At 35.5% G+C, this 15,750-nt stretch overlaps 1 protein-coding gene across 1 annotated transcript in view; it reads right to left on the reverse strand.

The window, feature by feature from the left end:
* Positions 1–15,209, reverse strand: part of LOC130229918 (transmembrane protein 132C-like) — a 104,779-nt gene extending 89,570 nt beyond the window's left edge. Inside the window, exon 1 of the mRNA XM_056458938.1 lies at positions 14,598–15,209. Within this exon, the coding sequence (XP_056314913.1) occupies positions 14,598–14,697 (100 nt within the window). The 5' untranslated portion in view covers positions 14,698–15,209. The remainder of the gene's footprint in view (positions 1–14,597) is intronic.
* Between the last annotated feature and the right edge of the window lie 541 nt (positions 15,210–15,750).

Raw genomic sequence — 15,750 nt, forward strand, 5'->3', positions numbered from 1 at the left:
ATATACACTCACCGGCCACTTTATTAGGTACACCTGTCCAACTGCTTGTTAACGCAAATTTCTAATCAGCCAAACACATGGCAGCAACTCAATGCATTTAGGCATGTAGACATGGTCAAGACGATCTGCTGCAGTTCAAACTGAGCATCAGAATGGAGAGGAAAGGTGATTTAAGTGACTTTGAACAAGGCATGGTTGTTGGTGCCAGACGGGCTGGTCTGAGTATTTCAGAAACTGCTGATCTATTAGGATTTTCAAGCACAACCATCTCTAGGGTTTGCAGAGAATGGTCTGAAAACGAGAAAATATCCAGTAAGTGGCAGTTCTGTGCGTGCAAACGAGCATAGCCAAACTGGTCCGAGCTAATAAAAAGGCAGTATTAGACAGTAACTCAATTAACCACTCATTACAACTGAGGTATGGAGAAGAGCATCTCTGAACACACAACATGTAGAACCTTGAGGCGGATGGGCTACAGCAGCAGAAGACCACACAGGTGCCACTTCTGTCAGCTAAGAACAGGAAACTGTGGCTGCAATTCGCTCACCAAAATTGCACAATAGAAGATTGGAAAAACGTTGCCTGGTCTGATGAGTGTCGATTTCTGCTACAACATTTGGATGGTAGGTTCAAAATTTGGCGTCAACAACATTAAAACATGGATCATCCTGCCTTGTATGAACGGTTTAGGCTGGTGGTGGTGGTGTAATGGTGTGAGGGATATTTTCTTGGCACACTTTGGGCCCATTAGTACCAACAGAGCATCGTGTCAGTGCCACAGCCAACCTGAGTATGGTTGCTGACCATGTCCATCCCATTATGACCACAGTGTACACATCTTCTGATGACTACTTACAGCAGGATATTGCGCCATGTCATTATGCACTAATCATCTCAGACTGGTTTCTTAAACATCACAAGGAGTTCACTGTACTCAAATGGCCTCCACAGTCACCAGAACTCAATAAAATTTGAGCACCTTTGGGATGTGGTGGAATGGGAGATTTGCATCATGGATGTGCAGCTGACAAATCGGCAGCAACTGCGTGATGCCATCATATCAATATGGACCAAAAACCTGAGGAATATTTCCAGTATCTTGTTAAATCTATGCCATGAAGGATTAAGGCAGTTCTGCAGGCCGGTACTAGTAAGGTGTACCTAATAAAGTGGCCGGTGAATGTACTGTATTTTGGTGCATTTAAACAACTGTTTTATTAAACATCTATATCCATTAAAAGAGTTTGTTCACCTAACATCTTTATGAATAGAAAAATAATAGGTTTAAATAAAAAAAATTTTATTGCAAAAAAAAACCCTACAAAATTTCATTTGATTTTTGATGTTTATTAAATATTTTTCTATTTCTATTTAACATTTTTAATATCATTTTTCTTACTAATTCTCATTTTTGGACTGTGATCTTAAGTTTTTTTTGTTAGATAAGCTCCACTTTTGGTTTTGCTACTGACTAATCTAATGTATATGCAAATATAATATTGTAAAACATCCTATAAAAATATTCATTTAAAGTGAAATCTAAATACTCATTCATGCTGAGCACTGTGTATGTTTATATTTTACACCATTTTCGTTAACAGAGGGAATTGCTTTTTAAGGGGATGCTTGCCAAGACAGACATATTGATGTTATTAGACATATTCATCTGTTCAAGTTCAAGAACCCCACTTAAACACTGTCTGAGAGACCAATGTTTCGCAGACAATACACCAGTATTGTATTCTGTATTTTTTTTTCAGCTTGAATGTTTAAACTGACAAGGCCTAAAAACGTGCATGGATTTTGCAGTATTAACTGTGAACTGAGCTGCTTAAAACACTGGATAAATGGTAGTCAAAGTGGGGTGGGGCAGATAAGACTGCAGTGGGCCGTAACACCATAAAACGCTTCAACCAGACCAAATGAGACAAGTGTTGCTGAGTGAATGGCAGGAGGTACGGGCATGTAGAAAAGAGCTGTGTGAGCTCACTGTCTGGGAAAAAGCACAGCATACATCAGTGTACTGATAACGCAAAACAAATGAATAATATCATTTCAAATATTTCAATATTGCCATACAGCTGAAGTGAGAATTATTAGCCCCCCTGTATATATTTTCTCAATTTCTGTTTAACAGAAAGAAGACTTTTTTCAACACATTTCTAAACATAATAGTTTTAATAACTCATTTTTAATAACTGATTTATTTTATGTTTGCCATGATGACAGTACAGAATATTTTACTAGATATTTTTCCAGATACTATTGTTCAACTAAAAGGCTACATTAGGCAAAATAGGGTTATTTGGCAATTTATTGTATAACGATGGTTTATTCTGTGGACAATCAAAAAAGGGGGCTTAAGGGGGCTAAATAATTAGGGCTGGACGATATAGGAAAAAAATTGACATTTCAATATTTTGTTTTTCAGCAATCTACATAGCGGTATGAAATATACTTCACTAGATAGATTGAACAATTTTTTTTTAAATAATCTATTATTTCAGAATGATTAAGGTGATTTTATAGGGGAGTGCATCTGCATTAATGATTAAAGTAACTTTAATGCACATTTTTAATTATTGTTTAAAGTAATCTCACGAAACAGAAACACGAAGAGAGGGCAGGGCGTAGAGAAGCTCTGCCCTTTTAAAAAGAACTGTCAATACTTTGTTTTATCAAAGATCTGAATTATTAAATTTAATTTTAAACTAGATTTTTAGGTGTGAATAATAAAAAAAAATAAAATAAAAATAAAATAAATAAATAAATAAAATAATAAATAAATTAAAAAAAAAAAAAAAAAAAAAAAAAAAAAAAAAAATCACACAAATGAGAGAAAAAATGCTTTGTATTATATTTGTCCTTTAAGTCTTCATAGCAGTTGGACACAAATACGTAAAAATATAACATTAGTAGTCTTCAATGTAAAAATGTATGTTTGTTAAATCTACAAATGCTATTGTTTCTTGTGTCTGAATGCTTTAATCTCACTTGATGTGTTTAACAGGAAAAAATGCAATTAATGAACTTATAATGGTTAAACTTTGCCATTAATCTACAAGCTCCTGATCAACAATAGTCCATACTTGACACTGAGATCCTGCAATGTGATTATTGCGGATGTGCACATTACAATATTGACGCTGAAAGGATATATTGTGCAGCCCTACTAATAATTTTTACCTTAAAATGTTTTTTAAGAAATTAAAAATAGCTTTTATTCTAGCCAAATTAAAAGAAGAAAAAATATTATAGGGAATCTGTCAAAACATCCTTGCTCTGTTTGACATTATTTAGAAAATATTTGAAAAAGAAAAAAAATTCACAGGAGAGCGAATAATTCTGACTTCAACTGTGCACTGATGTCAGCTGTTTTCACATAAATATCAAGGTATGACAGTTTGAACACTGCATGCTCTCAAAAAAGGAAAACAAATGTACACATATGGATAACATCCACAGTAAGATCTATTAGATGAATTCACATATATAAACCCCAGGTGGTGATATTATTATATGGTTGTGTATATTAATAAAAACATTTACATGACTTTATTTAATTTTTTCCTTCCAATCAAAATTATTTCTGAGAAATACAAAACACATCAGGCCATTTATCTGGCCACCAACAGAGAGAAATGGAAATTGCTTATAAGATGCAGAGAAACATCCAGTATGTACTTTCACACTATACGGAAGAGCCATTTATTTCTTTTTATTTAAAGTTGTTCAGCGAGGAAGCTTTAATGCTGTGAACAGAAGCATTATTTATCTATTACTTCATCGCAGGCACACAGAGAGCAGTAAGGTCACGCCAAGCAGACAGACCATCTGACAGAACTTATGCCAGGCAAAGTGATGGAGTGATCTGGTGCCAAGATGAGCTGTACACATATACACACACACAGTGCTGTGAGCGCTCCACCCAACTCTGAGCAAAGTCATTTAGGTCTCATCTGTGTGTACCGCCATGCCAAAACTCAGCAGGACAGGCAACATGTTGAGAAGTAATCACCCACTAGGCCTGCGGTTAACGAGAGCCTCGATCCATCACACACACACACACACACACACATACACCTCAGTCAGAGTAGAGGTCGGTGCCTTACGGTCAACTACAGTGATACACAAACCTCATAAATACATAAAACCCCATACCTGCAACACATTTCACATTTCAGTCTCGGCTTCTAGCACTTTAAAAATGCTTTGCAGACCACTACACAAGTGCTCTCTAGAGGAATGCTGAGAAAACTGACACATCGAGTGGTCTTCACTACAGCACAATGACTTCACCGTGTTATCTTTGACTGCTGCTTGGACTGGAGACTCGAGAGCATTGTATTTTGTTATATTTTCACCAATGCCATTAGGGATGCGCAATGTGATGATATTTATAGCATAGACAAAATAAAAAGTCTATCATTTCATATTATGCAATCTTTTATTTTGTGGTGTCACAAATATATTGCTCAGAGTCACACTTTTTTCATAATTTATATGAGAGCTTTTAAGTATGGTTATTTATATGATTGTATCATCTATATAATTTTACAAGCCATTACACGGATGCAGACAGTAACATCAGGGCTCGAAATTGCAACCATTTTGGTCACATGTGCGCCAGAAAATTTATCTATGCAACCTCAAAATATTCTTTTTGTGCAAGTGAATAAAATTGTTGCCGTGCAACCAGTTTTTCTGCGAAATGTTCACAGGATGTGCAGTTTTAGGAGAGATACACACAGAATGCTTCTTTGAACTTAAAAACGTGAAACGCAGTTCTTGGGAATAGTTTCAAGAGTTCACACTTAGATATTGCTTGATATTAATAGCAGGTTTGGCATGCTGTCATGGGAGAGAACCCTGAGCTCGGAGATAATTGAGCCCAGGGCTCCTGCCTGGTCAATGAGCATGTAGTTCTCCAGAGCTCCCCCTGGTAAAGGAAGAAAGGTGGAGATGGGGATGATGTGGGGTTTCTTCCGAAAATGAAGGTAAAGGAAGTAGTTTTAGACAGGCTACTTCTAGTGAGTTTGGATTAATCTGATTGGCTTACTAATGATTAAAGATGAGAGACCAGCTGCGATCAATCATATCACGTGCTCCTATCGAAATTAGTTTGTGATACTCCACTTAAAACAGTCATCACATCAACTTTCTACAGTAAACAAATCCTGCAATGTTTGCTCCGCCTTCAAGCTCTTCTGATTGGCCCACTGCTCTAGAACAGAACGAGAATGGATTGGTTAATATCAGCTGTCAATATTTCAGTCAGCGCTTTCTGCCTTCAGATGACAGGGAGCTGCGAAAATGTAAAGCGCTGAAGATGGGCGAATGATGGGAGCACTCTGATGGATTGTGTTTTAGAAACAACTCAAAGTTACAAATACTGACACAGCTGATTCGTGATACTCTTTTTGAAGAGTGGATAAGACTCCTTAAGCCATTCACTGTGAAGTCTGTGTGACAGCGTTTTCAGGTAAAAGTGTTGCTGAATCTACACATTTTAAGTGCGAGATGCTATTCTATTTAATCTTTCATTTAATCGTGAAGGATGATTTCAAATGCAATAAATCTGTTAATATAAAACGCGAAGTAATGGCACACATAATTCTTGGTGTGTCCGACTAAATTTTGGCTGGTGCGACTACATTTTAGAAGTTAGGAGCACCAATGGTACAAAGCAAAAAACTCTATTTGGAGAGAATTCATAATTTTACTGTGATTGAGAGTTGGACTGGGATTTTGTAGGTGAGCGCATGTGCATAAAATATATGAAATTACCCAAATATAAATAAAATCAACAAATTAAAGCACGGATGAAAACAGAACAATGACAAAAATAAAATAAACAACACTTTATGGTTTTCGGTTGAGTTTAACAGTATTGAGGTACAGAAATTCAATAATCAAATGTAAAATAACACAGCAGGTAGTATAATAACACAATCCTTCTTTGTTAAAGTGGCAAACTTTATTATTTCTTGTGCCCAAATGGTTTCAGTTCACCTGAAATCTTAGTCATAGGCCTTGAAAACTCATCAAAATAAGAAAATTTCACACTATTATATTACGGTTAAACTTTGCAAACATATCATGTGCTCCGAACTGTAGTTGTTGATTAATTATAAACGAGCGATTTGTCTATTGCAGGTTCGCACATTGCAATATCGATGCTGAAACAATATATATAGCGCAGCCCTATCTCAAATCTTCAAAGTACAATTTTTACATTTTGCATTTTTCTTTTTAAAGATTACATTTTGCTGATATCTTTTTTTATTGGACCTGTAATTATTAGTTTTTGAAAAGTCCTTTATATTTCAGTAATATTTATGTTTTATTTCTACATTTTTAATCAAGCATTTGCCCTGAAGTTAGGGCTGCTCGATAATGGGAAAAATCATAATCACGATTATTTTGGTCATAATTGTAATTACGATTATACAAAACGATTTTCAGTTGAAGTCAAAATTATTTGCCCTCCTGTGAATTTTTTTTTATATATAAATATTTCCCAAATGATGTTTAACAGAGGAATTTTTCACAGTATTTCATACAATATTTTTTCTTCTGGAGAAAGACTTTTGTTTTATTTTGGCTAGAATAAAAGCAGGTTTAAATATTTTGAAACCTATTTTTGCAATATATTTTTGATTGTCTGCAAGAGAAACTACTGTTTTACAAGGACTTGCCTAATTACACTAATTAAGCCTTTGAATGTCACTTTAAGCTGAATACTAGTATCTTGAAAAATATCTAGTAAAATATAATGTACTGTCATCATAGCAAAGATAAAAGAAATCAGTTATCAGAGATGAGTTATTAAATCTGTTATGTTTAAAAATGGGTTGAAAATAAATCTTTCCATTAAACAGAAATTGGGGGAAAGGGTCACTAATAATTCACGAGGGCTAATAATTCTGACTTTAACCATATATATGCAGTTATTTTTCTCCCTGTAAATAAGGAAAGGGAAATAAATACAATAGAATAAAAATATGAAACAAACTGTGCTTTAAGCATCTTCACTGTAAGAAAAAAACTTCAGCTACAAAAGTCCTTCAGTCAAGAGCAGTGAGTGATTTTGATTTGTTTGATTAATAATAAAAACAGGCAGCAGCAGGAATATTGTGCGCTGTCACTTTAAGAATAGTGCGGCTCTGATATGGTTTCTCTTTCACATGTCTTTTGATTCTCAACTTGTTTGTTTTTAACACAAATGAGAGTTAATATGAATATTTACTAAACACCGTGCTCTGACACAAATATATATATATATATATATATATATATATATATATATATATATATATATATATATATATATATATATATATATATATATATATATATATATATATAATAGGGCTGCACAATACATAATTTCAGCATTGAAATCGCACAGTGCACATTCTCAATAGTCACATCGCAGGATATGAAATGAGGAGTTAAATTTGAAATCGAATGGAGTCTGAATTCTCTGACTTTAAGAATTTTTATCTTGTTTCTAGTCTAAAAATCTAAATTTAAAAAGGAAAATTATTTTACTTGTTTTAAGTTTAATGTAATTTTGACTTATTACATCTGAAAGTAAAAAATAGAATTTTGTGTTATTTGGACTACAAATGAGACTAAATAAGCAAAGCATTTTTTTGCATTGTGATTATTCAATTTCTATATCTAAATACTATTAGACTCTCCGGAAAAACCTTAAAGTGAACTATTCAAACCACCTGAAACTGTAATAGTATCGCAATATATATCCCAGAAAAATAAAATATCACAATATCTGATATTTTTCCAATATCGTGCAGCCCTAATATACAGTTGAAGTCAGAATTATTATCACCATAAAAAAATGGGGCTAATAACAATAAGAAATAATATTATTAAAAGGTACTTTTACTTAAATGAATTAGCTTTCAAAAATAAATTACTTAATCAAAATGAATGTAGTCATGTTAAATCACATTCATTATTTTTAATGCATCGAAGAAAAGGAAAAGGGGACTGTTATTTAGCGCAACTAATAAAACAAAAAATACGAAATTAGCAATCTCTTTGCTTTAAACTTCCATTAATCTTTATATAAACTATTAATTGACTGAATTGACAAAAATTGTAATATTAATATATATATATATATATATATATATATATATATATATATATATATATATATATATATATATATATATATATATATATATATATATATATATATATATATATATATATATATATCGTTATCAAGATTTGAGATGACTTGTATCGTGATATAAGATTTGTCATATCGCCCAGCCCTAAATCCTATTAAATAGAGTTGTTTTTTTTCTCTCTGCAATGGAGAGGGGCTTATCCAACCATCTCTCTGCGGTAAAATAATTTGAGAAACATTTCATTTCCTTGAAAATGGAGCAGCTTCTTTATTGCCCTCAGAGCTTATATTTGATTACAGATTACGGATTTCATCCATCCTCCCTCGCTTCTGTCATCTCATTACTCGTTTTTCTCTTTCGCATCTCCCAAATAGATCAGGCCTTATTTTATTTCCCTATAACAGCTCATTATCCCCACCTTCGTCTATTCTTCAGATGCTCTGCTCCACTCGACACTGTCATCTCTATCTGAGGTCATGAGTATGACGGAGTTCAGGTAAACACTGACAGAATCACACTTCCTCCCAATTTGCATAATGAGGCCTATTTGACTCTAATTATCCTAACAAGTAGCATCACCCCTAAGCCTCTCATCACCCTCTTAATGAGCGTTAATTATTCCATCTACACAAACAAGAGGCACCTCTAACACCTCCAGTATCCTCTCTTTTTTTCCCCCTCCTCTCTCTTTCTCGAATCATCACCGGAGAAAGAACCCAACCCAATCGATACAGAAAATTGCCATAGAGAGAACGAAAAAAGAGAATGATAGCCAACTAGTAAGAGAAAAGTGCAACTCTAATTTCCAGGGCCAATACCATATGGCTACAATACATCCAAAAGAGAGCGTGAAAAATATGTGGAGACTCGCTGATGATAACGCCAATGATTTCTCAGGAGTTCCGAGGGCATGTTCGTGTTAAATGAACTGCTGGCCGCAAGTCGTTAATGGCAAGAAAATACCTTCCAGCAGCCTGCAAACAGATCCATTTCTCTAAAAAGCAACAGATCAAATTAAAATAGGGATTTGCATATACTCTTGAGTCATAAATCTGTTTATCGTGCCTTCTTTTTTATCAATGCATCGAGTCATTGCTGTTGCTGCCAATTTGTATCATATTTGGTCTGGCTTTGTATTCACCCATAAGCCCTTCTCTAATGCAACAATCTCCTACACAAAATCACAGAATAACTGAATGAATTAAAAGTAAAGCAGCTATGTGTGTGTTCTCACTGCAAATTCCAAAAGTCCCATGTTCCGGTCATGCTTCAATGATCTAATGATTTTTCTCCCCCCTCCTTTTCATTCTTCCTTTCTGAATCCGACCGAAATCAATTTGCTGAGATGAAAGTTTTCACATTTATTGCGTTTGCAAAATAGGAACTCCCTAACTGGTCTTTCTGCAGTTGTAATGGAAAATCATTTCAGTCTTAGCAAACTTCTTTTTCTCTCTGTGCCTCCGAGGTATAGCAGTGACAGTGTCGCATTTAAGTATTTCGTACGAAACGCAACAAAGGATTTCCAAGGCAACATTTACCTTTTAGAGTCACGAATAACAACACTCCTTTGTTCGGGGGTTACAGAGCCATCTTGGAGGCAAGGCTATCAAAGCTGATGAAATTCCATGCAGTCACTTCTAGGAAATTGAAAGAAGAAAAATCGAGGGGGGGAAATGGCAGGGGCGTGGGTGGGGGAGAGACAAAAAAAAAAAAAAAAAGATCTTTCCTTTGAGAGTTTTATTGTCTTCCTCTGGGTCATTATCTCAATTAAAAACATAGGAGATAATGATCACAGTCATTACTTTCACTCATCTGCCCCCTCCCGTCCACTAGCCCTCTTTTCTCTCTGGATGCCAATCTGTGGGGAAATATCTTCTTGATTACCCCTCTTTAGATACAGATTATTAAAAGCACACACTCACCGCTCGCACACTTCTAGCTGTGAATCTCTCCGTCTTGGATTTAGGCATGGGACGATAACTGGTTTTAAGGTTTACCACGGTTTGGAAAAGTCAAGGTTTTAAAACCGCTAAACTTTTGTTATACCGTTCCTATGGTATGTATGAAAGTTGTGTTTTTTATGAATATTTTTATATAGATTTTTTTTTGAGAGACAATATCTCCAGCAGAAAAGGAGCCTCCACATCAAAAGCTACTGTTCAGCAAACATTCAGGAAACATCTATAAAACAAATTGCTTACTGTATAAACCAACATGCATGCATGCATGCTATAGACATGAAAATTACAGTGGCTTACTTTATATTCAAAGAAAAGAAAGATATCCAACGATGCCTTTTCAAGTTGTACAGAAATCTGTGTTTTTGAAACTAATGATGACAGCAGAAGTCAATGAATTGTTTTAATTATTTAGCCTGACATGTTTGCTGTTCCAAAAGATTTTAAACGCTTCTTAAAATAAAACGTCTTGTGTTAAATGGGGAAAATTTTTTTTTTTTTTTTTTGCCAAGACATTTAAAAATAACTTATGTTAGAGCAGTAATAATATCGTGATATTTTTATCCAAGGATATCATACCATCAAAATCGTATACCGGCCCATGCCTACTTGGATTTAATCAAACAAATTTTAGAATCAAAGCAAAAACGCATTCACTAAAAAAGCATGATGTAAAAATAATTGACATTGTAACATTTCGTTTTTCTGAAAAATATATTGCAATATGAATTATATTTCACCAGCTGGATTAAATACCTCTATTTGAAGAATTCTTTATTTTTTTTTTTTTTCATTATTATTTCCAGGGGAAAATTATCTTTAATCTAGATTTTGAGGGGGAATAAACTGCACGATATTGGAAAAAACTAACATTACGATATTTTGTTTTCTGCGATATATCGATATGAATATGATTTCACGAGATGACCCAATTTAGAAAGAATTGCTAAATTTATATTAATCGGAATCATTTGCAGGGGAGTGCATCAGCATAAAATATACAAAATTAAATTAAATTAAAGCACAGATGAAAACAGAACAAAGATAAAAATAAAATAAACCACCCTGTATGGTTTTCATCTGGAGTTTCACAGTATTGAAGTATAGAATTTCAAAAATTAAATGTAAAAAAAAAAGACAGCATAGTTTTCATTGCATTAAGTAATTAAACACAATTTATATTTGTAAAAGCAGCAAACTTTATGATTTCTTGTGCCCAAAGGGTTTGACTTAACTTGAAATCTTACAGTCGTGGGCCCTAAAAACCCATCCAAATAAAGTACTTTCATATTATTAGATTAGATTTAAACTTTGCAGGTTTCAAACTGTGTTTTATAGTTAATTACAATCTAAACTTGATATTGCAGATCATGCGATGTGACTATTGTAGATTCGCACATTGCGATATCGATGCTGCAACTGTTTATTGTGCAGCCCTAGAATAAACATACATATGAGAGAGAAATATGCTTTATATTTGTCTTATAAGTCTTAATGGCAGTTGGACACAAATATTCATCTTAAAGCTACAAATGCTATTGTCTCTTGTGCCTGAATGCTTGAAACACACTTCATTTGTTAACAGAAGAAAATTATAAACACTAAAAAAAATAAATAAATCAACAATGGTTAAACTTTGCCATAAATCTAGAAGCTCCTTGTCAACAATAATCCATACTTGACACTGATAACCCTGTAATGCGACTATTGTAGATGCGCACATTGGCATTATCGACGCTGAAATGATGTATTGTGCACCATTTATGGTTTTGCTAGAAAGTTTGTAGGCTAGTAAACCCACCAAGGGGGTGTGTGTCTGTGAATAAACATGCCTGAATGTCTGTGTGTGTGTCTGTATGAGCGAATAGAAAGAGAAAGCGAAAGATTTAGGTTTCACAGTCTCCCTAGAGCAAATCATCTCCCTGGTGTCAGCCAACCCTCAAACATATGGGCCCCTTGCTCAGCCTGGCTCGCAAACACGACCAGTGTGTGTCTACGCAAGTACGTATGCGTTTGTGTGTGTGTGTGTGTGGCAGGGCAACTGTTTGACAGCCTGATAGTCTGACAGTTTTAATCACACCTCTGGTTTTGTTACAACCGTTCTGACTCGCAACCGTTGAGCCCTAAAACACACAAATATCTGCCCTCAAAACGCTGAAGGCAAGGGATGCTGAATATGAGAGATGTTTCGCTGTCAGCTTTCTCACAGCTAGGAAAATGGGCTCTAAGTCTTACTTGGAAGACGGTCCTTCTGTAAACATCCATCTGCTTTTGTCAATTAAGCTCCTAAAACTCCCTGAAGCAACAAAAACCTCTCATTCCCCAGATTTATCGATGGCCTCGTTGAGAACAGGTGCGTTTTCAGCCCTTCAATTGTAGACAAATTGCAAATTTGTTGTAACTCACAAAATCTGTCTCCTCCGTCATCAAACACTGCCTCGGCCCCCACCGTCACACATGCACATCATTGTGGATTTCTGCCTCGCGCTTTCATACCTCATATGCAGCGCAAATCAAGTCCATCCTACAATATGTCAGCAATTCTGTAGTCTAAAAAAAGGCAACGTAAATAAATCAAACAACTGGCACTTTCGTGATCACACCGACAGCCACTAACTTGCGAATATTCCTGTAGATATCGCACAGTTCAGCGGACACAATTCCATGCATTTAAACCACATGCTGTCTGAACTTGCAACTGATGTACCCTTTGCATGCAGTCCATTACACAGAGCAGTGTGACACCAGACTGGAATATATCAGGTTGAAATCGGAATTATTAGCCCCCCTTTGAATTTTTTTTCTTTTTTAAATATTTCCCAAATGATGTTTAACAGCAAGAAAATTCACAGTATGTCTGATAATATTTTTTCTTCTGGAGAAAGTCTTATTTGTTTTATTTTGGCTAGAATAAAAGTAATTTAATTTTTTTAAATCCATTTTAAGGTCAAAATTATTAGCCCCTTTAAGCTATATTTGTTTTCGATAGTCTACAAAACAAACCATCTTTATAAAATAGTTTGCCTAATTGCCCTAACCTGCCTAGTTAACCTAATTAACCTAGTTAAGCATTTAAATGTCACTTTAAGCTGTATAGAAGTGTCTTGAAAAATATCAAGTAAAATATTATGTACTGTCATCATGGCACAGATAAAATAAATCAGTTATCAGAGATGAGTTATTAAAACTATTATGTTTAGAAATGAATTGGAAAAAAAAATCTTTCCGTTAAACAGAAATTGGCGGAAAAAATAAACAGGAGGGCTAATAATTCTGACTTCAACTGTGTGTGTATGTATATATATATATATATATATAAAACAGTAATGATGATGACAGTTTCAATGCTTGATCAGCAAGTGCTGTCACAAGTCAACATCTCTGAAACCATCCAAGCCACTACACACACTCGGACACACTTGTCACTGCTAACGCTGGAAGATCTCCAACACAGACACTTTCTAATTTTGCAATCCCCCACACTTTCTGTCTGTCTCTATCTCACCCCCACAGCCTAATTGTTTGTTTGTATGACATGTCCAGTTTCAGACTTGCTGAGATAGTAGAAGTAAAAATAGATGTGAAGGCCACTGTGGGTCCTCAGCTGGTGAGGATGAATAAAAACAGCACGCTGCCCGGACAAAAGTCTGCCCATTTCATCACTGTCTCTTGCTTCTGTGGAGAGTGAAAATAGAGTGGCTCACATAAAAATCTGTGTAGTTATTCAATAGCCATTAAAATGTAACACCGCGGTCCGCATAAATGATTTCATGATGACGGCTTGAAAATGAAAAGCACATTGTTTACGGTTCCCAAACAGGCTCGTTTAACCAGCTATTATAAATTAATGAAAGGGCAAGTTCTCCCTTGAGAAGAAATTGTACTTATTTTCATTTGCGCCGTGAAATTGTTTAACTTTTGACGATATTTCCATAACACTTTTATGTAAAAATAAAAACAAACGTTCTCGCGTCACTGTCAAGAAGTGTTTCCACGCGATATTTCGTTGGAAAACACTGCGGAAGACACTTCAATCACCCTGTTTCTACATCTCGGTCTTGCTAGCTAACTACATGCATGCATAATTGATGATAAGACTGCAAAACAACAAGGTGAGAAACCAACATTTCTATTATTTATACGCTCGGCACAACAAAACCACACCGCTGCTGCTGTCGCCGCGCGCCAGTCTGTCCCACCGACCAAGCGCACAAACCGCTCACCACAGGAGTGTCTATCATCTATAAATATTTCAAGTGTAAATTAAGATGTTAAAATGGGTCAAGTGAAATGATTAGCAGCACGCGCCAACTTTTTATATGCATTCGCGTGTTTAAACCACAAAAGCGCACTGACAATGCGCTTAAAAGCAGCTGTTTTAACACATGAGTGATGCTTGTCATTTGCATCGTCCTCGTTTGATTTATTCTGACATCTTGCAACAAGTTCTGAACGTGCGTAAATGTTACTTTACCTCCATGGAGAGACGCGGCGAGGAGCGCGTGCAGTAACGCCATCCGTAAAGCGGTCATCTTTGGCTTTCTGGGTAGTAGTATACTGTTCAAAAACGACATAATGAATAGTCTAGTTTGAGAAGTTCTTGAATAAATATCATAATCCTCTGGAAAGTCATGTGATAATATAAATGGTTCGTTAGCAGATTAGCCTTGGTGCGGTCCCCCAAAAATCCGTGTCCTTTACCTCTCACCAAAATTCCGTCAGAAACGAGATTCAAAAGTGGCAATGCGTTGTTATTATTATTATAAGCCAAGGAAAGTCACTGTCATTGTTGCCGTGTTGTGATTATTCCTCCAGTACATAAAGTTTAAAAGCTCCGGAGCGGGTGCGTTATGAAGTCACGCGCCGCAGAAGTTGGTTGTGCTCTCCGCGCGAGCTCGTGGGTAGATGCGCGTCCTATGAATCCGTCTCTTGACGCACGGCAGCGCAAAACCACCCGCGGTCGCCGCTGACACTCTCTGAAATGTTCCCATCGCTCCTGTGACGCTGCTTTTGTGCCAACATGTCTGATTTTTATCTTAGCTTTGCCTGAAGGAACTTACTCGCGCAGTTCTCCTGAGACAGAAAGGCCAACAGTCAAGCTGGTACTCCAGCGCTGAGAGCGGGAAGCGCGTGAAGAAGAGGCGAAAAAGAGGGACATCTCAGCTAGCCAATGAGGTTTTGCAACAGAACAGGTGCACTAAAACTACAGCCAATCACAAGCAAGGAAACCCCCTCACACCCAAGAAGGCACATTTTTATTTTACAAAGCGCAAATTTTACGCAGTCTAATATTTATTAAAGGAAAAGTATAATTAATATACATTGAAATATATAAAGAATATTTATTGCATATTATGCGTACACATACAAAAATCTTTTCAATATATGAATCCTCTGACAGAGGAAATTTATGTTAAAGTTTATTTATGGTTGTACTCGTAGCTTAAAATAAATAAATATTTTGTCTAGCGGTTCAACTGAATTAGCTGGTCTGACCATTCTAAAATGCAAACAAATGCTTATAAACCTCTCTAAATCAGCTACAACAAAACCAGCAAACCAGCTTCATCTTTTTAGTTTACAACACTTTTCCCAGTGTATTTGTTCCCTGGTAATCAAACTTATGA

The sequence above is a fragment of the Danio aesculapii genome, chromosome 5, assembly GCF_903798145.1.
Source record: "Danio aesculapii chromosome 5, fDanAes4.1, whole genome shotgun sequence".
Taxonomy (NCBI): domain Eukaryota; kingdom Metazoa; phylum Chordata; class Actinopteri; order Cypriniformes; family Danionidae; genus Danio; species Danio aesculapii.